At 45.2% G+C, this 27,661-nt stretch overlaps 1 protein-coding gene across 1 annotated transcript in view; it reads left to right on the plus strand.

The window, feature by feature from the left end:
• Positions 1-7,984, plus strand: part of LOC135400647 (uncharacterized) — a 28,913-nt gene extending 20,929 nt beyond the window's left edge. Inside the window, exons 10-12 of the mRNA XM_064632477.1 lie at positions 2,531-2,605; positions 2,995-3,194; positions 7,846-7,984. Coding sequence (XP_064488547.1) covers positions 2,531-2,605; positions 2,995-3,194; positions 7,846-7,984 — 414 coding nt within the window. The remainder of the gene's footprint in view (positions 1-2,530; positions 2,606-2,994; positions 3,195-7,845) is intronic.
• The last annotated feature ends 19,677 nt before the right edge of the window (positions 7,985-27,661 follow it).

Here is a 27,661-nt window from a genome sequence, read left to right on the forward strand (position 1 = left end):
TGTGAGGCTGATAACGGCGAGCCCTTTCACCCTCACCCCACCGTCATCACCACCACCATTCATTCTTCCTTGTTGTCGAGGCCGGTATTCTGTGATGTGAGGCGATCTCGGAGCAACAGGGAACGGACCCTTTCAGCAGGGGATGGCTTTTCTTGCTGAGCTCTCGGATTACTGGGACTCACAATAGTGGAGTCTCTCAGATAAATTTGAATCGTATTAAATCTTGCCAGAAAACGTTTTCGTATTTTTTCAGACAAATTTGAGGACCCTGGACCCTAAGTATGGCACACCAAATAGCCCTCTAGCTCCTGCTTGACGTTTCTTCGATCGCTGTTACCGTCAGTGGTGTATTACAACAAATAGTTGCAACGTACTGTCCGTTTAAACACGACAGGAAACCATAGCCATACTGTTAATTCTTCTTATAGTCTTACGCTTAGGAAGCGTAACGTCTGTCGTGTCATGTAAAATAAATGAAGCGTCCTGGAGTACACAGTAAATCATTTTACACCTTTATTTGCTCAAAGGTGTATTCTTATTAAAAGACTCTTTTCTATTCCACAAAGAGTGCAAAAAGTGCATTACTAAAGGTGTAATATCGACATACACCACGTTTTTTCCAAGGTGGATCATTAAGGGTGTAAAGTGGGGTGTTGAAACAGGTGTTTTCCGTCGAATGCACCTTTTTTACACCCATTTGAATTGGGAGTATGGTGTTAAAAATTGTGTTTTATTTTGTGAGAGAAAAATTATGCTGGTTTCACAGCTTCGCTCAGCAAGTAATCACATTATAGACGATAGCCTGAGTTAAAAACACAGTATTTGGCAGGGAGGGATGTTAGAAATTTAGCTTATATCTTTGACTCGTTGCAAGCGTGGGTGTTAATTGCAAAAACACATTCCCGCCACCGCTACAAACGTTTCCCGCCCCACCACATGTAACGAACGTGCCCCAACAAATTTTATTTCAGTACATGATACATCCGACACGCCAATATAGGCTACTGGGGGTGCCCTAGGTCTCTCTATGCCTCTGCACTCACGTTGGTCCCACAGTGTTAACAAGCTAACGAGGCGTGCCTGCGACGCATTGTACTCCGGTTTAGGTTCTACGATGGAACCACGGCTGGAAGTCTACCGTGTTCGCGGTGCTGCTTGCCATAGAAGCAAGAACGACGAACTGTATATCTCGGCCAGTGGTGTCGGTATGCTGCCGCGGAAGCTCCTATTACACTATTTGCGAGGGAATATTTGCTAGCAAATAATTCCATGATAAAAGGTGTTTTCAATAGAATACTCCCATTTTAAGGGTGTTTTTGTTTTTAAACACCCATTATAACAGTGTTTTATTAGGAATACACTTAACTAAAGGGTGTATTAGAACACACCCATTATTTGAGTGTAAAGGCAACACCAAAAAGGTGTGCGCCATGGGACATGCCAGTTACACCAAAAAAGTCTAAAAAAGTTTATTGTGTAGCCAGTCCCCAGTGGTTTGGGACTAACATCTCCATCTCAATTTTTGTTACTAATCAATCAATCGATCGTGCCACGTGCTGTAGACAATCGTGGACCGAATAGCAGTCATGGGACATACTAGTACTATCTATCTGCAGCCTTTGGTACCCAGGGTAACTGTTTTTAGCTCTTCTCTATATGCCTGTCACCATCTTCAATGCCCGCACAAGAATGTTTAGTCGGAAAGAAGAGAAAATTGCATTTAATGGCGGTCACCTGCAACGTGAGCTTGAGAAAAATCTTTCCATGGAGCAGCATACCACAAGCAATGTCAGAACCTTGCGTACAAAGCTGATAGGCGCCTATGATGCAATCTGAACGGCTTATGATGATATCCGTAGTGGGTTGTATCACCTGTACAATAAGCCGAAGGTGTCCACATTTACGGCAATAGAATTCATTGGCATGATTCAACGCGTGCAGTTTTGTTGGTATAGTCGAAAACGAAAATGTTTCCTCAGAGCCCCTCTGTTTCTTTATTCATTTTGTGCATTTTTTCCATGTGTGTTGTGTATACCGTACCATGCCGTTGCAATGATTTTAAATGGCCATGACATTAAATGTATGTCCGCCTACAGGAGCAGGATACGTTCTCGGAGTGTACGTCCTCTGCGACGATTCCCTGACCTCCCGAATCATCAAAGAGCACACCCTGAATGCGTACTTTGATGCATTCTTCAATGCAGTGAGTTCATCTCAGTAGTAGACACAACTAGTTAGTAACACACGTTCACTCTGGTCGCATTCTCTCATTTTCTTCCACACGCTCTCACATTCACACGCAGACAAAAAAATGCACCCATTTTCGCATCCATGTGCGAAGAAGTGACAGCGATAGCTGTATCGCCCACGTGCAACAGTTCGGGGTGTTGAGCCGCGTCTGTCGCAAACGGATGTCAGCTCGTGCAACCCGAGCGCAATGCGCTGTGGAGTTCAACATTCTGTTGTACAGGCGCTTTAGATGATAATATATTTGAAATAAAGCATTTTCTTCTCACCATCTGTCTTTCAGATCAACTTGATCTTTCGAAAGTTGCCGGGCTCCGTCAAGGTTAGGTTCAACGTTGTCGCAGTGGAGAGTTCGTCGGTAAGCCACCTTAGAAGAAAAGAAGTGCCAAACGCCGCCACTAAAAAAAATGGACCGTCAGATTGCTGTAAGATAGTAAATGCTCTCATGTAAATTTAGAAGAGCAGTTGAAATATGGTAGGTCGAAAAAAGCAGACTACAGCAACAGGGACTACAGCTAAGAATTTGACAACAGTATACCTTATTTATTTATTTGTGTGTAACCCTCAGGGCAGAGCAGTTGCATGACACAGAACTGATTGGTACTGACATTTTATAACAGTTACAGCATTACGACGTTATTATCCTTGCGTGGCTCCCTGCGTGCGTGTTTGTTATTTCATTTTGGTCCTCGTGTGGCATTTTGCACCATATATTCTTCAGCATTGGACATTTTTTCATCTATATAGGAACTATCCCCTCTGGCGAAAGCATATACTGCTAGAAGACGTGGCGCCGACAAATACCTGTTAGGACCCTGGCCAAAACAAATCAGCGTCGATGACAATGGCAAAGTCCTCGATAATGCAACATCAAACAACCTGAAGACATATTTCAGTAAAACGGGTGCACCCTACAACGAGAGCCACATTGTAGTCTTCTTTACAGCGTAAGCATACATTTCGGCACATAATGGGTTCGTTAAGTAGCGGCTCCAGAGCACATGCAGCGCCCTCATTTTAAATAGACGGCGTCACTTCTTTTCTGGAGCGTGGCGCTTCAGAAATTATTTATTTTACCAATCTCTGGTCACAGGTGCGATGTTATCTGGTGAGTGCGCTAATATGCAGATCGAGCTCAACGATACGCCATGTCGACCTATTTTCGACGTCGCGAATCGCTCTAAAAACGCTTTTTAGCATGCTGTGGGAACGACTCCTGTATTTAAAGATTTCTCAAAGATGATTTGCAGGTATTTAGATGCCCATTCAGCGAACCGATATCAAAATATATTGCTCACAGAATCTCGACTTCATGTGAATTTGCAGCACGTGGCTAAGCTCATGCCTTCTCACATGATTGTGATCCTAAGTTTCACGACCCGAAATGCAGAGCTATGCTCTTGGCTTAGGGGGCGTTCACACGGGGTAACTTCTTCTGACAACATATGTCTGAAAGCGTCTGAGGAAAACCCAGGAAAACTTGAGAAGTTGCTCGCGCACTGGCCAATCAGCGAGGTGAGCATTGCCATGTGACTCCCGACAGCGTGGTGGATTTCGTTCGTGGATTCATGGGTTCAAATCCTACAGTTGCAGATGAGAAATAACTTCTTCTTTACTAACGTCACTAAAACTAGTCAATTGTCATTTTTTGAAGGTAATAATGATCTATTCGCGCAAAAAAGCTGGCTAAACTTTGAGGAACAGCAGCTTAAGAAAAGACTCCACCAGTTCGATTCGAATGCACATTATCCGGTCACCCTAAGGTTGCTTGTGGGTGGAGCTGCCGAGCTGCTGCATGTGAACGCGGACTTAAGGTGTTTTCGACTGGTCGTGCCGGTATACTTTAAAAGCGATAAAAACACCATGCCGGGAAACATCGATCGGGAAGTATCGTTCCGATACTCCGAGGCGGGGGGGTCCAGACCGCATCTCACTCCACCACCGAGCCGTGCACGAGCCGAACGCGGCAGGTTCGAACACAGCAGAAAAGAGGGAATGTTAAGTCACGTGACTTCCGGTGTTGTCCTTAAAGTCAGAACAATGACGGCGCAAAACGCGTGGCACATGGCATGCATGGCGGAACAGAAACACTACTCAGCGGAAGCTGGCGCAGTCACGTGACCGGAACCCAACCAGCTTTGGCAACCGCTCCGATGGCGTTGGTGAGAGCACTATAGAACGATCCGAGTTGGAGGAAAGAGCTGTAAATGAATCAGTTGAATGCCGTGAGAGTGCTCTGTTTCGACCACTCGAAGATGGAACGCCACCAGCAACCAGTCGAAGACCCACCATTAAAAACCAGTTTACCCCCAAACATCACGAGGAGGGAGGCGTCCGTTATCCACCGTCTGCGGTTAAGCGTGGCTCGAATGCCAACATGGCTCTTCCAACTCAGCACGCTTGACACCCCTACATGTGCAGCCTGCTCTACCGAGGGCAACACTTCCCACCTACTCCTCCACTGTCGCCTGTTCGCCGCTCCCCGTGCCACTCTGATGGAGCGGCTAGCTGCCCTAGGGCTGAGGGAGGTCACGCTGGCAACGCTACTGGGCCCTCTGCAACGCCCCATTCAGTGGCGCGTTGGAAGGGAACTCGTACGCTTCCTTACTGACACAGGGCTCGCGCTGAGCCTGTGACTGCGCCTCTTCTTTCGCTCTTTTCGTTTTGTCTTTCTTTTTCTTCTTTTTATTTTTCCTTTTTTGTAAGCGGGAATAGCAAGTCGGCTTCTGGAGCCAGGCTAACCTTTCCCCTCTTTCGTGCCCCCCCGTTTACTGCAGGCTCCGGAGCTTGGGGGACAGAGCACATTCTGCAGAGAGCCGCTGCTTCACGCGCCCAATGAGTGTGAATTCATCCTAAATGCACACAAGTTCTGGCAACGTTCAGAAACGTCGTGATAATACTTTGAATAAGGCACCATTTTCTCGTCCGTACACTTCAACCGTACAATCGAGAGGCAATCGAGCTTTGTAGAGTCCAATAGGTCTGGTATGCCTCCGTGAAAAACGAAAGTGTGAAATGGACCTTAGCCCTCTTCCACACGAACGTTTTTTCTCGTGCTGTGTTCTTAACGGAGGCAAAAACGGACCCATTAGAACCTACAGGGCTCGATTGCCCTGAGCTTCTATTTTCGAACCAAACGGACGAGAAAAAGGGACGTGTGGAAACAGCCCTTAGCCTGAGTGTTGAGTGATACCCGAGTTAATAATGTTCTGTTTCCTTCTTGTGGCCCTTTAATGATGCGCGTCAAGAGTTTCTGCTGACTTATCGAAACGTCATTAGTCGCAAGCGAACTCCGACAAGAAATCCCCGCATGCTCGGTGCTCCGTTGTCCAGTGTTGCCATCGACGAAAAACCAAGGGATGAACGTATTTTGCCAGCGTAAATCATCGAATGTTTCTGACGTGACGCGGTATCTTATCTCACTGATGTGTATGTTGATCTTGACGAAAAAAAGCAAGGGAGAGGTTGAATTTTTCACGCGACAAATACGGCTACTCCCATTTACAGAACTATCCGCTTAGATATCAGCCACCGAAGGATGAGTGCATGGCATTGCATGTGTGAGTTTTAGCCCCGGTGTGGTTATGTTGACGTCTGCAATGACATGCGCCGAGGGCCTGTCCAGAAAGATTTCGGAGTTCGAAGCATACTTTGACATTGCCGTTACCAGTGATACTCGTATTGGTGATATTCCCCTTAGCCTAATGCTGTGCACCCTATAATGATTGTGCCCTGAAATTTATGTACATATTCGAACAACTCGGGCTAAAAGAGGTGCTGACGCCAGGAGTCGAACCTGGGTCTTCTGATCTCCGGAGATCAGAATCGAAGATCCGGAGAAAAGACTCAGGTTCCTGGCGTTTGCTAGTCTGTTCCCTGAGTTGTTTGAAATCGCTAATTTCAGTGGCGTTTGAGGCTTACATGCCTGCGTCATCCCTGATTGTGGTCTGCCTCCACCAATTATCGTTGTTTACGTCGTTCATGCGCGTATTTTCAGGAGGAACGTACTCTTTTCTCAAGGGCCCCACAACGTGCAAGCACGAAAGGCAGTGGTTGACGACTGTAAGCTGTGGTTTGCATCTTACATGTAACGTATACGCCTGTTGGTTCAAACTCGCTCTCCCTCTAAATAGAAACACGCTGGCTAACTTTGCCGCTCCCGTGAGAAAAGCACCATGTCAGCGGTACTCCTATACTACTGGTCCCAAAATATTGGAGACTTCTCCTTCCACAGGCAACGGTGTAGTGCTCAATTGGGGTGGAATACATTATGAAGCAAGAAACTGTGGAAGACGAGACAGCGAGGCAGGTTGACGATGAGATAAGAATGACATGAACGGAGATGCTCGTCACGTGAGGGAAGGCAGATGATGACTCATAGTCGTCTTCAGCCATTGATTCAACAGAACTAAACACGTACAGCCATGCCACACTCTACGTGGGGTGGTCGCATCGCTTGGGCAGGTAACGTCACGACCACAGGTCACGAGAAGGTTGATGGGGTTGCAAGAGTTGAAGCCAAGCTTCGTTTACAAAAAACTAAATAAATAAAAATAACTAAAACAACAAAAATAAATTAGCCCTCGGAAAGTACAGCTTTTGACAAAAGTTTACTGAGCGCCGGGATGTCGCGTTTCTGCATTGGAGCTACACCCTAGCAGCAAACAGGAGTGGACGCACATAGCATTAAATGGGTAGAATAACCGGGCACCCGTTTCTTATGTGATGTCTTCTCGATATCTAGAAGGGGGCCGCCCCGACGAAGAAATACCCAGTGCTGTGTTCCGTAAACGTTTGTCCCGAGCTGAATCAATGCGCTCGCTCGCGCGCGCACACACACATACAAGAAAAAAAAACATTGATCAGGGTTAGGAAAGGAAGATAGGAAAGTTTTCTTCAAGCAGAACACGGGAAGCACTTGAAAATCAGCTGCATCTTCGCAAATGCACCCGCAGAAATTGTGTTTCATTTGCCCGTTTGTAACCGCTGTTATTCCTCGCATTCAATTCGCAGTAAAACCAAAGCGTGGAGCAATATGCACTGAAGAGAACATCGTGATAACACTGGATGACGGATTCTTTTTGGGTATCGCGTTCACAGCCAGAAAACTTGCGCGTCTGTAAGTACACTTTTAGTTCTCTCGCATGTGGTATTTTTCAGAAAATTGAGAGGCCGTACTAAAGCAACAGTAAGAAAGGCATGCATAGGAAGGATAGGCCGGACGTACATTTCCCCCCAGGGCGTCAGTCGTGACGTTGCCCACCTCTGTGAGGCCGACAACGGCGAGCCCTTTCACCCATCATCATCATCATCATCATCTGTTAGGAACTTCACCCAAACAGCTTCTCAATGTATAGAGAAGCACAAGAATAAGAAGAAGATCAGAGAGTCACATCAATATCTGAAGAAACTGATTCGCTTGCCGCTATCGTTGGTTCTGTTGAAGGATTATAAAGATAAAATGTACGCGGGCTGATTCCTGTGGGGCTAGCGGGCATAAGCACGCTGTGCCATAATTGTCGTGATTAATCATGATGCTTACTAGGTTGGGTGTGGCACTATGTAAAGCACTATAGTATATGACATGCATACTTACAGATTAGGCGCCAACTACGACTACCTGGAGGAGCCGAAGTGCCTATACAGCTCTAGCATGCTCATGGGGGATGTAGACAAAAAGGAAAGCTACACGATGTCACCTTGCACTATGAAAGATTTGACAGAGTCGCTACGGTAAGTGTCATTATATGGATTACATATTTTTCTTAATTTACTAATGATAACGTGATCGAAAATGTCGAAGCTTTGCTGCAAAAATTTGGCAAAGCTGATTAGCACTTTGGAAGAAAGCCACTAATTGGCAGAAAATAACATGCGCAAATGGTTACGTTAGTCGCCAGGGAATGGGTCAACCGAGACAGGTTAAGTCGGAAACTTCAATTATTGTGTTTAGTTATTGAAGCCGATCATACCAACGTTTAAGATATAGTATGATACTATTTGATACTAGATATAGTTTATACTATATATATATATATATATATATATATATATATATATATGTGTGTGTGTTGTTCTGTTATTCTCTACAGCAAACTATCCACATCTAAAAAAAGCTGCTTGGAAAAGACATTCAAAAGACAGTCGCACGTGGCTCCAACAGAACAACTTCCTGCTGATCTATTTAACTCAGACAAGCAATGCGCTCGCAAATTCGAGGGACAGCCCAACATAGCACAATGCACAGTAAGTCTGTTCTACTGAATTTCCGCTGCAGTCTCCAGTTCCTCTAAACTAACCTTTGTGATTATACTGAACAAGAACGTTCTCGTAGGGGAGGGGCGGTCATGAAAGAGACACTTGTGTTGAATTCGAGGCCTATAACTTTCCACATTTACACTAGAGAACTGCTAGTTGAGATGTAAATACATGTGAAAAAAAAAAAGAGATATTAATTTTTGTCTTCAACCGTATAAAAGTTAAAACAGAACGGAAAAATTCGAAATGGCTTTTTCGAGTGCCAGCACATTTGTAGGCGCAGAGTTTTGGTTTCACATTCAGCCAACAAAGTGTGTGGGCCCGTGGACGACGATGAAGACGTGCCTTTGCCGGGCGCGCTCCACTGGGCCCCGGCAGCCAGTTCCACCGGCACCGTCCTAGCGTGAGGCCACGACCATCTGCCTGCTGGGACATTCCGTCATCGTCGGTCAGGACTCATGTAAAGGAACCCCATCTGCTCTACAAACGTACTTCGATGAGCAGCGCCGAAAGATCGCTTCCGCTTTGACCGCAGTGTTCATGGCAGTTTTGTAAAATCGTTCGCCCGCTTTTCGAGGCATTTCTTGTGCGAATCGCAAACCACAGGAAAAAGTCAAGCAGTGTGCAAGTACTGAGAGTGGGATGGAAATGCGGTTGTTCAGAAATTGTTTGTCGTTTTCAATTCGTTTTCGTGGTACTGTCGCATGTTGCTCGCGAAACGAACGTGAGAAACGAAATTGCCGACTTAATTATAGCAAGCGTCGACAAAAACATATACAGTCTGCTTACTGGAGGACAGGTAAATAACAATCATGGAGACGTCTCTGCCAAAGCGACACGTCTGAGACGTCTGAATCTCTCACCTCAACTGCTCTTCCCACCACCGCCATCTTGGTTATTTTGAACACAGGATTCTTGCGCTTGCGTCATAAGTTTGCACTCCAATGCTCAATCCCTTTGAAATCTAACAGAGCTCTACAATGGTTTTTTTTTTTTAACCTTTGCAGAATTTTTATAAAAAGCTATGAAAGCAGCATAGATGTCGTTTTTGCAGAATGACCTATACGGCCAGGCGAACATGCTCTCGAAAAAAGTACGCAACTACAAGATAAATAATTACTTAAAATTCAGTAATTTACTTTTTAATTAAGGGATTTCGGGCAAAAGCAGAAGGAGAGAGTATCCTATAGTTGAAAGCCATTCCACGTTTAAAAAATCGTGAAAAATCCCAGAAGAAGCGCTGTCTCTGCTCGAAATGTCTGCACCTTCACGTTTTCCTAGTGGTTCCCTAGATATTCTACTGTTCTACTGAAACACATACGACGTGCATTAAGATACCCATCCCCGAATTTTGATGTGCAAATGAGCCAAAACCGAAACCGTCGCGACTAGGTTCGCAGGGAGTACAGCTCTATTTTCGCGTCAGAGGGCCAGGTGATTTGGAGCGATGGATATGATTGGAGTAGGTGCCGATCTACGGGCCAGATAAACCGCTTTCCTTCCTAAATAAGCCTCCATCGGCGAGCTTGATGCGCTCCCGAGACGCGCTTTCTCAGTTTCGGCTCATTTGCATAGCATTCGGGAATGGATATCTTAACGCACGTGCGTGTTTCAGGATTTTTTTTTTAAACGTGGAATGGCTTTCAACTGGGATAGTCTTTCACTCAACTACACCTCATCTCCTCGTCATCATCTATTGATGTTGTTGTTGTTGTTGTGTTTAGCAATCTCGCTTTTGCCCGAAATCCTTCCTTGGCATTGTATCTACGTTCGATTTTGTTGACTTTCCAGGGTGTAGCAATTGTACTCGAGACTTCTTTTCTCTAGCATTTGTGTACATTATTACGATGTCAATTGTTAATGTCATATTTCTTTTCTTTAGCAATCATGTGCATTACTGCGATGTTAACCAAACGTGTACTGCGATTCCGCCACTTTGATTGATTGATTATTTAAAAGAAAACCAGGGAGAAATTGAACTTGTCTCCAGACTAGTTCTGCTACTCCCAAAGCAAAACAACAAACAAACAACCCAAAACAAACAAAAGTACATTCCCCATCCCCCAAAATTAGTGTGTTAGTACACTAGGTGCAAGTGAATAATTATCACTAGAACATGCAGAGAAACAGATACACACTAATGCAAAGATACACACTACAAATACACACTAATACACACTACAAAGATACACACTGATACGAGGCACTCACACAAAATCCGCCACTTTGTTTTTCTCTCGTGCACTACTATAATGTTAATGTTATGTTAACAATGTTATGTTATGTTAATAATGTTAATGTTAACTGTGAGGCGCAGGAACAGAATAGCCTCTATTCCAGATACCTCAGTCCCCAACCCTCGAGACCCCCTCCTCTTCTTCCTCGTCCACTACACCCCTACATTAACTATCGCTGGCTAAGAGAGGACCCTTCAACAGGGATCTTATCCCACTCGGTCCTCTGTCTTATACGTACCCGCTGGCACTTATGTTCCTGTGAAAATAAATAAACAAATTCAAATTCAGATCAGTTAACTAATGAATTTTAGGTAATTATTAATCTTATAGTTACATACTTTTTTTCGAAAGCATGTCCGCCGTGCCGAATTCAACACCAAAAGCGACATTCATGCTGCTTTCCTAGCTTTTTTATAAATATTCTGTAGAGGATAAACAAAAACACCCTGTATGTAGACATCAGAGTGTTCCCCTTGCATTGAGTAATCGTAGGAGGACGCCACGCCTCGCCTTAGATTACACGCCTAGTGTAACACGCTGCATAAACACGTCGGTTTACTTGTTCCTCTTGTGCTGGCGTCCCGTCGCCTGTTTTCGCTGCTGTTAACTATACTCATAACGCCGTGTCAGCGGTGCTCCTAGTTCTCGAACAACCTCGAATGACCTCACTAGTGTGAGAGATTTGCACGATGGAATGCACAAAGGCAAAGGCGCACGGAGAGTGTTTTTTTTTGTAAACTCTATGATTTTACCCTTTATATGCAGCTTCAACAGTGGAATATCTGACCGAAAATTCAATTTCTAAGATAACCACACAGTCATAAACTGACATTCATAACAGTTTCTTCTCGGACTGTTACTGATTATTTAATCATCTACATGACAACGTGGCTATGTGGTCGTATTTTCCGTATCGCAGCAACCAAACCGGGACATAAGCAAGTACCGAGGACCAGACACATGCAAGGTGCTTTGCTGCAACGGGAAAACTCCAACATTGGTGAGGAATATGTTCCAGAGGAGAAGTATTACAGCCCTCGACGGTTATCCATGCAACGCTACCAGACATACAAATGGAGTGAGTGCATACAATTGATTATTTTATAGTGGTAGCTGTTAATGGGAAGGTCTCGGGAAATTGCTGTATGTTGGGGACGCGGTTAGCTAAAATCGCCTATCAATACTTCGCCGTCCCATACTACTCGCGTGCGCTTGAAACTGTTGTGCCAATATCATATTTGAAGGTGGACCACGTGCTGCGCGTGTTTACTACTCGAAAGAAAGAGTCTTACAACGCCTGGAGATTTGAGGTGAGATAAACCACGTCGTGCTGATTTTAGAAAACCGTGTCCCCTACAGTAGCTCTACCTCTATGTGCTTCTCTTGATGATTTTGTTTTCGTAATAAAGTTATTCGACGGAGCAGAAAGGAGACAGCGGAATTTTAGGTTCTATGGGTGATTCTGCACATTGATAATACAGCATAAGTGCAGGCAGGCTGGTGTATAGCTTCCATAGTTGAAGAAGCCTGAGCATATTTCGTAGAACCGCGCCGAGTGTGGCATTTAATCTTGCTACACACGATGATCATTATAAATAGACTCCACGTCTCTATTATGGATATCGTCACCTGAGTATATGGCCAGAGCACAATTTGCAGAGTTCACCGCGCAACAACCAGGGCTCGGAGTCAGTCACCATCGCCGTACACGTAGCCTATACAAGTTTCTTTTTTATTCATTACAGAATTTATATACAGGGTGTCCGGTGAGAAAGCGTCATTAAATTTCTAAAAATAGGTTTAACTTCAGAAAATTATGAGACTACTTGGAATACACGCACACATACTTTTGACCACAGATTCAGGTCGTTTGCATTCGCGTCACGCATCAATTAAGCTAATTTTGCTAATTGAACTGGAAAATTAGCCGAGCAAAGGTAACGTTTTTCTTGACGAATTCGGAAGCCAATGGCCATAGCACACTATTCCAACCGAAATCACAGCTTTTTCAGAAGATTTGTAACATCACCAGCACTGCAGGAGCGGCATGAACGAAAACGACGAATACAGCTGTGAAATACACGCGAGCTTATGTATTTGTACAGGGCTGGACAAAAGTTTACGGAACACGCTCGGGCGCATTCCTTCCTCGGAGTGGCACGCTAGCAGCGAATGGTACCGTATGAACTTGCAAACACGTGGCTGGATTACTTAGGCACATATATGTAAGTCCGTATACAGTCCCTTTCGCTGCTAGCATGGCACTCTGAGGAAAGAATGCGCCGAAGCGTGTTCCGTAAACTTTTGTCCAGTACTGTACAATTTTTAAAGCGTGTCTCGTGGCAGAAGGTACGAAGGAATGTAAAGGAATGTAAACCGCACCGGTTTACAACCGGTGTCGGTGGTATCACCGTCTTTTAGTACCAATATATATATATATATAGCCTGTGGGGAAAAAGAGGACGACGAAGGAGTTGGTACGCAGTGTGGACGTGGAAGCGCATAGGAACGGACTGTAAGATGTAAGTCACTAAAATAGCGTGTTGCTTGGTACATCTTGTGTTTGTAGTTGTGTAGTTGTGTTTCGCCTTCCACTGGGATCGACTGGACGGGCTTTGCCCTGAGAGTGGGAATAGGCTCCCACAATTGGCGCCCAACGTGGGGCAAAGCCCGTCCATGGGACCAAAGGCTCCCACAAGACGAAAGCGTACACGATAAGAGCCCCAAACGCGAGAACCCATTCACGCTCTTTAAAATCCTGTGTGCGGGGTTCCTGCTACCACTAGGACGGGTCTCCCCAAGACTGTGAAAACATCCAAACACACGTGGCCGCCGCGCAATCCCAGCGCCGAGAGAGGGATAGGGAGCGCAAACGCCTTGCACCGCAGGAGTCGCGCCTCGCCTCGCGCCACGCCGAAACACGTCAGCGACTTTATCGTGCATGTATTCGCGCCTGACCGCACGCACAAGCTTTTCGTCGTCGGAGACTTCAATGTGGCTGTTTCACTGGCCAAAAACACCACTTTCCTAAGTGATATATATCCGAACAACTGGACCTTACTCTCTGCACCGACATCCGCCAACCCACAAGTAGACATGGCTCATGAGTAGACTTGGTGTTCCAGAACATCCCCCTCGTTCAGGACACCACCCATCTCGCCAGCCATTTCAGCGACCGCGAACCAATACTCATCAAGCTTAAATAAATTTGTCTACACACTTTCATCCGGTCTCATTTCATCACACGCACAGCTCACGCTGAATTTTTCGTTACGGGAGTCGTAACCGTCCTGTATTTTTTTATATAAAAATTGTGTAACGAATAAAAAAAAAAGACACCCTGTCCAATCGGCGCGCTCGTCATTGGAGGGGGAGGACACAGCTTGCGTTATTTGCGGATCAGAATTGAACAATAGGTACTTGGAACTTATTTCGAGTTACTTTCACAAAGTTTCCTAAAAAAAGCAACGACCTAAGTTAAAAGTTCTCGAAAAAAGTAGCTTAGTTACAGTAACGAGTTACCCCCAACACTGGCATTTAGTAGCCTAACTGAGTAACTTTTGAGGCCGGTACTCAGTAACTTAACTTAAATACCTGTTTTTGTGAGCATCCTCTACAGGCCTGCTTATCGACAAACAGCTGACTATCTATAGTGCGACTTGCTTAAAGTTCATGGTGGTTTTCTGCAAAGAACTATGTTTCTATTCAGGATGGTTTAAATGTGTCTATTAAGAATGTACTCGAAAGTATGTTAGCAGTTATGAATATCGACTTGTATTTACTCTCGCCATAATTGAAGCTTGATTAACATGCCTGATCATCTTTGCAGGCCTGCGTCAAGGGTGTTTGCGAAAAGAGGCCAACATACCAGGCAGGCAACGAATTCGATTGGTAGCGGAATGCTGTCAAAAGAAATTGAAGAACTCGCAACTTTAGCGAAATAAAATGCGTAACGTGGGGAATACCGGCCCCTCTGAATGGTTGTACTCTCTCGGTGGTAAGATGCTGTTAACCGTGACGACTCTACTCGAAACAATTACACTTATTACTATTGTTTTACTTATTCATCAAGCAATGAGTTTCCTATATGAACGAAGAGTGACAGGCTGACAGCAGGACCTTCGGGTAGCATAATTGTAAGCTGGCTGACATATTTAGCAGCTGCTGATGGCACCTCGTAGGCTTACCTAACAGCCATGGATATCGGTGAAACCTCAGACGGTCGCTCTGACTGCCACCAGACGTCGGTATTTTTCGGCCTCGACCAGCCATTTTCAATGTGAAGAGTACACTTGTTTCGCGACAAAGAAATGTTTGAATGTTAATGTTGGCACACTGTTTGAGCATACCCTGTAGATGATGATCAAAAGTCTTTGAGGTACGAACTCCCACCCTTGCGCTCGTCCTGCTCTGAGGTCCAGAGGAGCTCTAGGACGATACGACGACGATGTAGAATACTTCTCCCGTGTGTGTCTCATGCATACTCAATGGGGTTTAAATTGGGAGAGCGATCTGGCCACCATAAGCGACAGGTATCTTCACACTAGCCGCTCGACAAGGACGTGCGTTGTCATCCATAAACCGGAGTCTCCCCCGATCTTGAGCTTTGACATAGCAAGCGTTATAAGTCATGTTTAAAGTTCGCGCGTTCCAAGGCGGTGCTGGAAGGGCTCGCTGTTGTCGGTCTCACAGAAATAGGCGACGTCATGACTGATGCCCTGGAGGAATGTGCGTCCTGGGCCGACTTCTACGAGAACTGTGTCGACATATGTTTGGTATAGCAGGTGCGCGCTCCGAAGACGCTACTGGTCCAAGAGGGCGAGGCACTGCGAAGTGACGCATTTAACCAGAGTTATGAGGATAGCGACAAGTTGAATAAGTCTCAGGGCCCGTTTCATTGCACAGTTTCCTGCACCGGGCTTCGCGGGTTACGATGGACTGCCTTCTCAGGTCGAGACTGGGGGTACCAGGGTTCGAATCCCTGTGCCGGGTGTGCTGTCTGGGGTTCTTCTGGTTCTTCTAGGGTTTTCCTTAGAGGCAGTCAGACATATATGTCGGCACAGTTCCCTTAGAAGTCGGCCCAGGACGTACATTCCCCCCGGAGCGTCTGTCGTGACGTTGTCCATCCCTGTGAGGCCGACAACTCCGACGGGCTGCTGTTAACGGGACGAACTTGCAGGTCTGCAGATATAATGGCTATATTAAGTCGTGCGTGCGCCGTAAGTTCGGAAAGTTTACAGAGAAGTCTAGTCAGAAATATTTTCGCTTTTTCAACACATTACGGTCTTAACGGACACAAGAGACTTCCACTTTGAGTCTCATCATATTCCCTAAGAGAGGTACTTCCCGTCCGGAAATCTGGAAGGTATAGTCTCGTTAAAATGAGTGACGACATCCTATTTGCGCAATAGAAGATCATGACAGAAGACCAAGAGACTCCTCGAGAGAGAAAGATTCTTTCTGCACCTGACGAAGCGTGGTCGAAAGGTACGTATTAAACTTATAAAGCTTCAGTGTCATTGTTTGTAAGAATGAAAGGTAGAGCTTGCTTTACATTTTGTCCCCAATTCTCAGTCATTCAAAGTACTTGCACGGGGTCAGTATTAGGACATCTCTACGTCCGTAATTGCTAACTCTGTACAACGCTAATAAGCACCTCAACGGCGTAACACGTAGTACATTACTTTCCCCTGGATCACTGCTCCAATGCTCACTGCTCAATTCAACACCGCCTCAGTTCACGAAAGTAGGAGAGCGTTCCACTTCTTCGCTGTTTCGCTTCTACTCAACTGCACGGTATCTCCTAAGGACATAGGTAATAATCGCCCAGCGGGAACGCTATCTCATGTGGACGTCCGAAATAGATCCCAATGTCTGCATCCGGAAATGGATGTGCGTGGGACATCTTTCGCGGTTGTTTCAAAGATTCTCCGAATGAGGTCCTAGACGGGATATCACAAGGACCACTTCTTGTGAGAGGGAGAGAGAGAAACGCGCGATGGTGTTGCACTACGAAAATGTCACACACGCACACGCAGGCACGCACGCAAGCTGATGAAATGGGCTGATGCCGGCCAGGAGACTGGGCGCTGACCCTGTGCTGTGTGTGTACAGAATGAAAGATGATGGTGGAGATGGCAGTTCAGGTGATCAAAGATTTACAAATTCCGATTATAGTACGTATTTTCAAAGGGGTTGCATTTATTAAACCGAAAACGTTGAAAAGTGTGTATTGATGTTGAAAATTTGCATTTGCCTTTTGAAGACAACATAAACCAAGCATTTATTAATGTACCATACGTGTTCCACATAAGGTCCCGTACACACCCACGAGATGTCCCGCAACGATTATTACAGAATATCTCCAAAATTCAAGAAATGCGGCCACTTGGATGTTCTCAGGATGAAGTGTGGACGAACGTATTCAAAATGACCAAGCCCCATAGACATCCCGATCTCGATGTCTACGGGGTGCCGCATGGACTGCTTTGTTTCCTATCGTCAGTATTACGTAACAGTGCGTGGTACTCAACTAGGTACCTTACCTGCACAATGGAGCAAATGAGGTCTTGTGAACAAACCGTATAGGGAAGCGATTATTCGGTTGGCACAGGACATGCCTGCTAGTTGACACTTGTTGGGAAAGAAGACGAGATTACGAATCATGTGCGCTTTCATGTGCGCAATGGCAATAAGACCTGTAGACCATGTGAGACTTTTGTTCCGACACCGTTCGTCGTCTAAGCCGAGAACACAATTCGAGATAGTACACATGGATTGCGTAGGGCCGTTAGAACCGCCATCGGCGTTAGGACGCCATCGATACGCATTGTGCGTAGTGGATTTGTGCACACGTTGGACAGAAGTAATATCGTTGCCTAAGCTTACAGCTATGGCAACTTGTTATGGGATGTCGCACTTGATCTCTTGTGACCAAGGCTCACAACACATATACAGACACAGAAGACGACGCACGCAAGTTCTCGGAGAAGTCCGAGAACTTGCGTGTGTTGTCTTCTGTGTCCTTGTCTCTCGGTCTTCTTTATGGACCCATGAAGCACACTGTTAGGGCATGCTCAACAAAAGGTGATCAAAAGTGCTTGAGGTAAGAACTCCCACCCTTGCACCCGTGCTGCCCTGAGGTTCAGAAGGTCCCTAGGAGGAGAATGACGATCGTAGAATACGTGCATAGTCCCACATAGTGTTGCAAAATGAGATCGCGGTGCCTCTGGGAAGTCACAGTTCTTCGTTCGCACGCTTGGACGTGAACAAAACATTGTGAAGCCTCAGAGGAGAACACAGCCACTAAAACGATTGTGTTCAAAGATATTGGCGGACATTATAAAGTGTTCTCCGGATGAAGACACGTATCGCTCTACATGCTAATCCCAGATTAATCGATGAACCGACCACATACCGGTCAGCTGTGCAAGCACGACGGTCCCTGCACCGGGCTGCACGGCTACGATGGGCTGCAGTTAACGGGACGCATCTTGCATGCGCGCGGACATGTGGCTATGTTCACTAAGTCGTGTGTAGAGGGTATGCTTGGAAACGGACTTGAAAAGCAGTCACAGAAATTTCCTGTTTCTCAACACATGTCGGGCTTAATGTAGAAGAGACGCCCACTTGGAGTCTCATCATATCAATCTCATCATATCGGGCACGTGAAACTAATAAATAAATAAATAAATAAATAAACATATTACCCAGGAGAGGTACTTTCCGTCTAGAAGGCTCATTAAAATGAGTGATGACATCCTATTCGCAAAGTGGAAGATCATGACGGAGGACTACGAAGGGCACTAAAATTCTTTGGAGCTCGACATTCAATTTCAGGAAGTGTGACATCGCATATTGTGTTCGTGTCTCACTCTTTTATACAACAACAACAACAGATAAATTAATGAAGATGAATGGGGAAATTCGCCACATGAGGTGCAGCCCACTACCCGAAGGCGCAATGGACAGGATGAGATGTGTCCTGATTATGAAGTGATGAACGACGCTGAATAGGGATCGATAGTCAGTGGAGTCAGTCAGACATCAATAGAACGGTAGGCAAAAAGACAACACACAAACACACACACACACACACACACACACACACAGCACACAGGTACGGAGGCATATCATATGGTAGAGAGGAGACCGGTGTCCCGGAGAAAAATCTTGAAGGACTCAAGACACAGGATGTATGGGGCCGGTTGGTACATATCCTGAAGCGAGGTGACAGAAGGAGAATAACACAGACAACGACGTCGCAACTTTCAACCATTTACTCACACTGAAGCTACGAACAGAAATTTTGGTGGGAGGCGTTAGTGAATGTGTTTGAGAGCAATCCTTTCAAGGTGAAGTTCCTGTAGAAATACCGTGCGAAGGAAAGCTCCACTATCTTGACTTACCCCCTGGAAAAGGGGGACCCAGCTATGTTGGTGTTACGGGCAGAAGATGCAGAAGGCAGTTCTTCCGTTCAGGTACGGTCATTCGAAGACTGTAAAATTGGGGGTAGTGTCGACCCTGTTAAGCAATGCGGTGGCGAAGTCTTGTTCGCACTAGGTTGGGACGAGCATTGAAGATAAGTTACAAAGGTTAACGAGAGCGGGTTATCCCCTGGATTTCGTCCTGGGGGTAGTCACGAGGTTGCTGAAGAGTAAGAGTGCCCCAGAAGAAGGTGAAGTTATCAATGTGAGTCAGCCGACGGTTACATTGCCCTACATCCATACGGCCACTCACAGATTAAAGAGAGTCGCAGCAAAGAATGGCATAAAGGTGGCAGTGTCTGTTAAGAGGAAATTGGGATCCCTCCCCGCTCTTGTGAATGGGGGAATGAGGGAAGGCCTATGTGCAGTACGGCATAGGAATAAACGAGTTCCGTGCTTAGGGGTGGTGGTGTATTCCATTCCACTGGGATGTGGAAAGTGCTACATAGGTTGAGACGGGACGATGCATAAATGAGAGCTTGCGGGAGCATGCTGAACAAGGTATTGAACGGAGAGGGCAGCTCCTCGCATTTGGCGGAGCATGGAATGGGTTGCGGGCGTGAGCCGAATTTTGAAGCGACCGAAATAAAGTATAAGTCAAAGGATGTGTACGCCAGGCAGATTGTGGAAACGAAACTCATTGCAGAACAAGGTCAATATTGTGTTAGTGCCCACACAGCTTTGCTTACAAAGAAGCAGGAAGAAGTGATCAAGAAGGGTTGGTTGGGATGATGTCGGTGTTTGGCATCATGTGTTATCTTTTGCTTACTGTCATGTGGGGGGAGTGTCGGGTAAATTTTGTGTTCGTAGCTTCAGTGTGAGCCATAGGTCGGCTCAAGCATGATCGCAATGCCTTATCAAAGTCTGATGATCGCGATCATGAGTGCGATCACGAAGCAAGGCTGCCGCCATCATGATCGCGCCGACCTATGGTGTGAGCAAATGGTTGAAAGTTGCGACGTCGTTGTCTGTGTTATTCTCCTTCTGTCGCCCCCGCTTCAGGAAGGACTTAAGAGCTTGGCGATGGTCGATCTGGTCAGACCAAGTGCTGAGACAAACAGAAAACACTATTCTTACATTTTTTACATTAATGCCACACGTGCTTCCTGTCTTCGTTCGTTCGAGCAGGCAGCAAACCGTGTAACATCGTGGCACAACAGATAATTGGTAACTAGTGGCACAGGATGTATATGCTGTCTTCACTCCGTGGAACTCTCGCAGTGCTTTCAGGTACAACAACCAAGTTGCCGATTTTGCGAGAATTAACTTTCATTCCCTGATTACACGAATTAAACAACAGAGGTCTACTAAACGTCCGCAGATATTCCAGTTATAAGCAATTAATGTCCGTGTCTTTCTCCCAAGAAGCGTGGTTCTTAGTCCAAACACCGGCAAAACCACTCAGAGTGGTTCGTTACCTCTTCCTTGGGAACAAAAGACATCCGGAATGCATCTGTCGGAAACGGCAATGGCCATGGAGATAACTTCCGGTGGACGCAGCAAACAAGAACGTGGAATCGTTGCTGCGTTATTCATTGTATCACGACTGTCTAAACACCGTCGAAGAGATGAAAAATAGGGGCTCGTGCGCATCATTAGCGCTAATAGGCGAAGCGATCGAGTGTAAGCAATAAAAGTTTTTTGTTTACAATAAAACTCATGGCTCATTAAAGTAGCGAGATCTTTGAGACATGTCTCTGTTGTTGGGGCATGATTTGATTCTGGTCTGGTTTGGATGGGAAAATAAAAATGGGGAGATGTCGATGCGTCACCCGATGACCTTTCCTACTTTGATGTTAGTCCCTCACTGAAGTAAAGAAAAATGTATAGCATGCCTTGGTGATGGGGGTGAGATCGCAGTAGTCGTCCACGCTTGAGCGGGCAAGGTGACGATCATCGCAGGATGTGTGTAGTAGAGGGAGTTGCGGTAGAACGACGACAGTCTTCGTCTGAACCAGGGATGCGCTTGGGCAGCAGGGCCAGGGGGACGGCAAAGACAGCAAGGACAAATAAATTGATGGAGCGATGAATGGGAGCAGCAAAGAAAGGCGCTATTCAGGGGCCAAGAAAAGGGGGAGTAAGAGATAGAACGGGTGTGTATAGCACAAAAGTGGTCTAGAATATGTACAAAAAAGACGAAGAAGAAGGAAAGAGGAAATGGCTTTATATAAAGAGGATTTACATCTCGCGTAAAAGCAGACGACGCGTCCACACTGTGGTAGTTCTCTGCTTTCCGCAGCGCGCCGACACCGTTCTATCTCGGAGCGAATACACTGTCACTCGGGAAGGATTCGATTATCGTTTAAACCAATCGCCGTTGAACGTATGCGTAGCGTCACCAATCGTGTAATGCATCAACCTGCCAGACAGCATTGAATGTAATGTTCTTTGCGAAGTTGACTCGTGTGACGCTTGGTGGCGCAACGCGCATGTTCAGTGGCCATCGGTTTAAATGCTTTTTTTTTTTACTTTCGTGTTAGCGCCGCGAAGCAACTGTGGCTATGAGCGGCGTACAGATGAGGACAGATGGAGAGAGGACAGCAGGAAAGAGCGGGGGACAGGTGGGGTTAGTATGCATCCTGGGCCGACTTCAGGGGGAACTGTGCCGATATTCGTCTGGAAAGTATTCGGAAAACCCTAAGAAAAACCTCAGAGAGCACAGCCGGTGACAGGGTTCGAACCCGTGTCACCTCCCAGTCTCTGCGTGGAAAGCGATCATCCTAACCACTATGCCACGGGAGCTGGTCATTGGTTTAAATGATCATTGAGGCCTGCGCGCGTGACAGAGGCATTATTCCCGCTCTGAAAGACGAGAGCTGTCAAAGCCAGCGATCCAGTGAAGGTGGATCCGGCCTTTCGGACACATATTCGAATTTCCGCGACTCCAATGTACTTTGAACGTTGTTACGCAGTACACTACTAGCGACCTAAACACGGAGCAGTCTCACGCGATATCATCTTGATCGGCTAGTGGTGGATATGCGCCAATGACGCTTCTCAGTTATGCTATCAGGCTCTGCGGTGCAAGACCTGCTTCTAGGAAGGACTACACCTTCGTATAGCAGCTGGGGGCTACAATCCGAAATAAATTTCTTCGGGACAGCACGTTATCACACACCCATGTTTCGATGACGCTGATACGCGGTGTGGCCCTCGGACGAATATGGTCGCATAAACACGCCACGCGCCGCAGCGATAAGCGCCGCCATGAATGTTCCTGGACTATATCTGCGATCAGCGACACCAGAATCATCATCGATATACGGCCTCAAGAAACTTCGTTCATAGATGATCAATAAATATTTTACGACGTACCTGGGGTCGCCATCTCAGCAATGCGATGAGGATAAAGATTCTGTGGGAGGACCTCAATATTCCCCGTTACAAAATCCTCGATCTCGAAATTCATGTTCTCGAAACAAGGAAAAACGAACGAAGCGAACGAAGGCCACATTTTAGGTTCGTTAGGCTTAGCGGGGCGAACACCATGGAACAACACGTTGGTTAGTTTATTATTAGGTTAGTCCAAGTTTGGTATTCGCATTGGTATGTCGTTATGTGGTGTGTTATGTGCATTTTATTGTCACATAACACTTATTCACACTAGTTTATTTTGCAACGGGGATTTTGATCACTTTATTTTGAGGTACATCCAGATTTTGTTTTTAACCACAAGCAACCGTAGTGGAATAGTGAAAGCAGACAATACCGTCAGCGTTTACGCGCTACCACAAAACCCGCGCTCAGGATAAATGCGTCCTGGACACGTAGGCCCTGTATTTCGGAAGACTGAAGCGCTGTAGAAAAGCTGCCGAACGCGGAGGAAATGTCAAGGCTAAGGAAATGAATAGTACGTGCACTGTAGAGTTCATAGACGCTTTTCGTAGATTCTTCAGGGAAAATTCATATCATCCATCATACGAATTCATTTTCAACGAATTATGAAATAGCAGGTACGAATAAGTCATTGCGTTAACTGCTACATTTTCTTCGTTTTTTCTTTTCGAACTTTTGTATTGTTGTTTCGAGAGATCATAATAATCGATAACAGTGAAAGGGCGCAGACCAGCTCTTTCATAAGGACAATGAGGGTGCCCGAGACGGGGGAAATTAACAGGGGGTCATAACAACACTAATCAGAAAGGAGTTGCTACCGTTATTTTTGTTAAATGTCACGACATATTACTTCCCATGAAATGTACGTACATGAATTCAATGTACTAATTACCTTGTCTCAGACGTGCTACAAAGTTATCGGTCTCAATTAGTTTCACGACGCGTCACAGTGTGCAATTTTATTATGATGGATCATCGTATAAAAATGATATAGCAGTTTGTTCAAATCTGAAATCTAAGTTCAAGAAAAAATAGAGGAGTGATTATTGTTTGTCAGCTAGTGCAAATAGTGAAACGAGAACTTGCAGCTGTCATATTTTCTGAGGCGCCATTGACTGCGATCTAAAGCAATTTCATAAAATTAATAATACGGATAACGCGACTTTTAAGCAGGACTTCAAAAGGAAAGCGGTAGCACCACTGGGTGTCCTGATGTTTCATAATTCACTATAGCTACCACTGGAAGGATTGTATTCTGTGACACTCATGCACAAACCACAGTTTATTGCATACGTCTTGGTTTCAGTGCATATCTTGCCTGATTTCACACACTACCGTACATTCTACTGTTTTCAGTAACGGAGTAGCGATTCCGCCACATTCTAAATTCGTAGCGGAATAAGTATCTCCGCTACAAATTCGGGTAGCGGCGTACTCTTTCTCGACTACTGTTGCCCATATTTTCAATGAAATGCAAAACGTGGAACACAAACCAGAAGGGGGGGGGGGGGGGGGGGGGGAGCGAGACACCGACAAATCAGTTTTTTTCTTCCCGTTCTATTAGTTTTCTTGACGTTCAGCCAGACATATTCGGCGACCCTCCTTGATTTCAACTACTCTCAAAGTTAAGCGAGCCCGATTGAACATATTGATAAATGATGCAATTCTCTTCAGTATCTCAAAATATATCAAAATTTCTCGCGTGTAACCATTTACTTTTCAACGTTTTGCGAAGCGCATAGGAGTACTGAGGCCCCGTGGCCTCAGCCTTCCCTTCACTTGTTTCTGTGAAGAAATAAATAAATGAAATGAAATGAAATGAAAAGTAAGCTTTGGCCCTGGCTGAGGATTACCTTTTGACTACTGCATGGGGCTCTAAGTACCTGGTTTGTCCGCTTCTGCACGATCGGCGTTTGTTCTATGGCCCCTGAGCGAAATGGAAATGTTTTACGCACCAGCAGTGGGTAAATCGCTAGCAAAATAAATAAATAAATAATAATAATAATAAAAAATAATAATAAATAAATAAAAAGAAAATATCAACCTGCTCCTCAACAGATATGTGATGCGATACATAGGGCGTTTTTTTTTTAAAATCATTTAGATTATTTTTATAAGACAACCATGAGAGCCACCTAGATGCGGTTTTTACTGGTGGATTATGCGGCCAGTCGGACATCCTGTCGGAAATAAACGCACCTTATGGGCAGCTGGTTCCCTAAGATTCATTAATTAACTTATTAATGAGGCATTTTCGGAGAAATGCAAGATAGCAGAATTGGAGCCTGTCATCATTTAAATCCACCCTTTTTCAAGTATTTGCTATGCAAATGAGCCGAAACCGGAACCACGCACTTCTAGAGCACAAAAAGAGGGAAAGAACGTTCGCGTCGGAGGACCACGTGGTTTGTAGTGAACTACCTGAATGGAGTAAACGCTGATCTGTTGCCCTGATAGGCCTCTTTCCGCCCCAAATGAGCCGAAGCGCGATGTCGTTTCTGCGCTCGAGAAGTGCATAGTTTTGGTTTCGTATTTAAAAATTTGGGGATTTGTATCTCGAAGTAAGTGCTCGTTTCAGAGTTTTTAAAAGGAATGTGGTTCAAATAATGATTGCCTCCAATTCTTCTGTCTCGCATTTTTTCGAAACATCTACTTAAAAAGTTAATTACTAAAGATTTTAAGTAGTTAGTCGTCCAGTAGATGGCATAACCCGCCTGACAGGCCTAACCCCTCATGACGATGCATGACGCCTACAAAAATGCCACCAGAGAACTGCTCTCACAGCTTTTTCTGAAAAAAATCTGTAAATGACAAGAAATAAAATAAGAACACCCCGTATTTAGCAGGGGTGACTGCAAAACAGACCAATCACGTGACAATAAACGATATGCCTGAACGTTGGGAGGTAGCAGAAAAATAGCGCAAAAGTATTTGCGTTACTTTGATTTGCTTGCGGTACCTCGTTGCATTTTTCAATTTTTAGAGACGCTAGTATTGCTACTGCGCTGCTTTTTAGTGAAGTAGACGGGTGGCGGTATTCCGTTACTTAGTTTCGGAAGGGGGGGGGGTGTTAGTTTCATGATGGTTAAAAAAAGAGGAAGGGAAAGGTTAGCCATGATGGAGGTATAACACACTTATACACTTACACTTATTGTGATTGTAATTTATTTGACCTGGTGCCTGATAACAGCTGGATTAGAGCCTACAGGTCGATCGTTGTCGTCTTCAATAGTTATCGTAGCTGCTGACTGACATCAAGCAAGCAGAACGCCCTTTTGACATAATGTCGCTGAGTAGAAAGTAGGAAAAAAGCAAAAAGTGCTTTATATCCGCACCATGTTGTTGCAACGGATATGTTTGTTGTGTCGGTGAAGATGTGCAGCGTGGAGAAATATACGTGTGGAGAAAGTTACGGTAGCGTAATTGGAGAGATTTACACCTAACGTATGTCAGCCTACTTGTGTGGCGACATGCAAGTGGCAGAAGTTGCCGACACCTCAGTCACGTAAATGGCAATACGCATTATGACATTGCATTGACATGCATGACAATACCAATGACGCAATGGCAATGCATTGACATGCATGGCAATGCCAATGACGCAATGACAATGCATTATAATACGACATCATCACGTCTAACGTGATGTCATATTATACTGCGTATATATTGAAAGATCATATTATATTCAAAGATAATGATTGTGGAGCTCGATACCCAACAACAACAACAATAGATTATGACAATGAGATGGGGTGGATGGTGCGGTACCCTACCGCATAGCACGTGGAACTTTATGTGGAACTGAAGATGATGAAGGGAGGATGAAAATACCAGCAAGAATTAAAGCGCCTGGAGCAATCCAGTGGACGAACAGAAGCTCGATACCGCTCTCTATACCATTCAACCATTCATTCAACCTTCAGCCATTCATTCTCAAATACCATTCTCAAATCGACAATAATAAAAAGAAAGAAACAAATAAAAAGCACAAATGGCGACTGGATAACAGGTTATCTCCGTTCATAGCAGAGAGTCGAACCGAAACATTTATCGGTTCGGTTCGAGTTTAGGTTCGGCTATTCAGTTCCGGTTCAACTCCGGAAGGCAACTATAATGGTTCGAACCAGTTTTTTTTTTTTTTTTATACGGTTCCGTTACGAACCGGTTCAGGGGTCACGGGTGGGAATGAAGCATAACGGGCAGCTTAAAGCACATTTCCGTTTGTGTGGTACAGTACTTGAAGTGGACAGGAAGGGCGTTAATGGTCGTTCAAGATTTTGGAAGATTTTGCGCGATATGAAAAGGAGCATTAATAATGGTTACAACAGGAGCATAACCATGAATTCCCGATTATGGTTGACTGCCCCAGTTCGTAGCTCATCTCGCGGTCGTTAACTACCCACCGTGTTGTTCGAAGAATCTTTGCAGGAATATAATAGTCAACCAAGCCTGTTACATTAGCCGAAGTCATTGAAGTAACTGAAATTATTGACTAGCAGTCAGGTAGTCGCGTATAATTGGTATGCTTGGTATTTTCTTTTCATTCTGGCCAGCATGAGGCTAACTGGCCCTTTATTTTGTAAGGGGATCTTGTAAGCTCACGCGCGCTATGTGTCAGCGATCAGTTCTGCTACCCATCATCAGAACGCTACCCATTGATCCCTAATCCTTGTATACTCAGGTGTATGTCTTAAACATTCGTAGACATAACAGTTTTAAGAGTGTATCTTTGTGATCCTATCTTTGTTGTTTTTATTTCGCGACTCCAGAAAATCCAAAGTTCCTGCAGTGCACGACTTTTTCGAACAGGATGGCTAAGAAGTTAATAAAAAAAAAACAATAAGAAAACAGGTAGAAAAAAGTAGGTTTTATGTTCAGGAACGACATGCAAAGTTTCGCCATTAGTTGCGCATGAACCGTTATTTGAACCAGCTACTGGTATTTTTCTAACCATTCAGTTCCGGTTCAGCTCCAAGATGGCGTCGACTGTTTCGGTTCGGTTCAGTACCGGTTCGGCCAAAAATAACGGTTAATAACGGTTTTCGGTTCGGGTTCGGTTCGACTCTCTGGTTCATAGACTGTACTCGACGTCAA

Source organism: Ornithodoros turicata, chromosome 7 (genome assembly GCF_037126465.1).
Source record: "Ornithodoros turicata isolate Travis chromosome 7, ASM3712646v1, whole genome shotgun sequence".
NCBI classification, from domain to species: Eukaryota; Metazoa; Arthropoda; class Arachnida; order Ixodida; family Argasidae; genus Ornithodoros; species Ornithodoros turicata.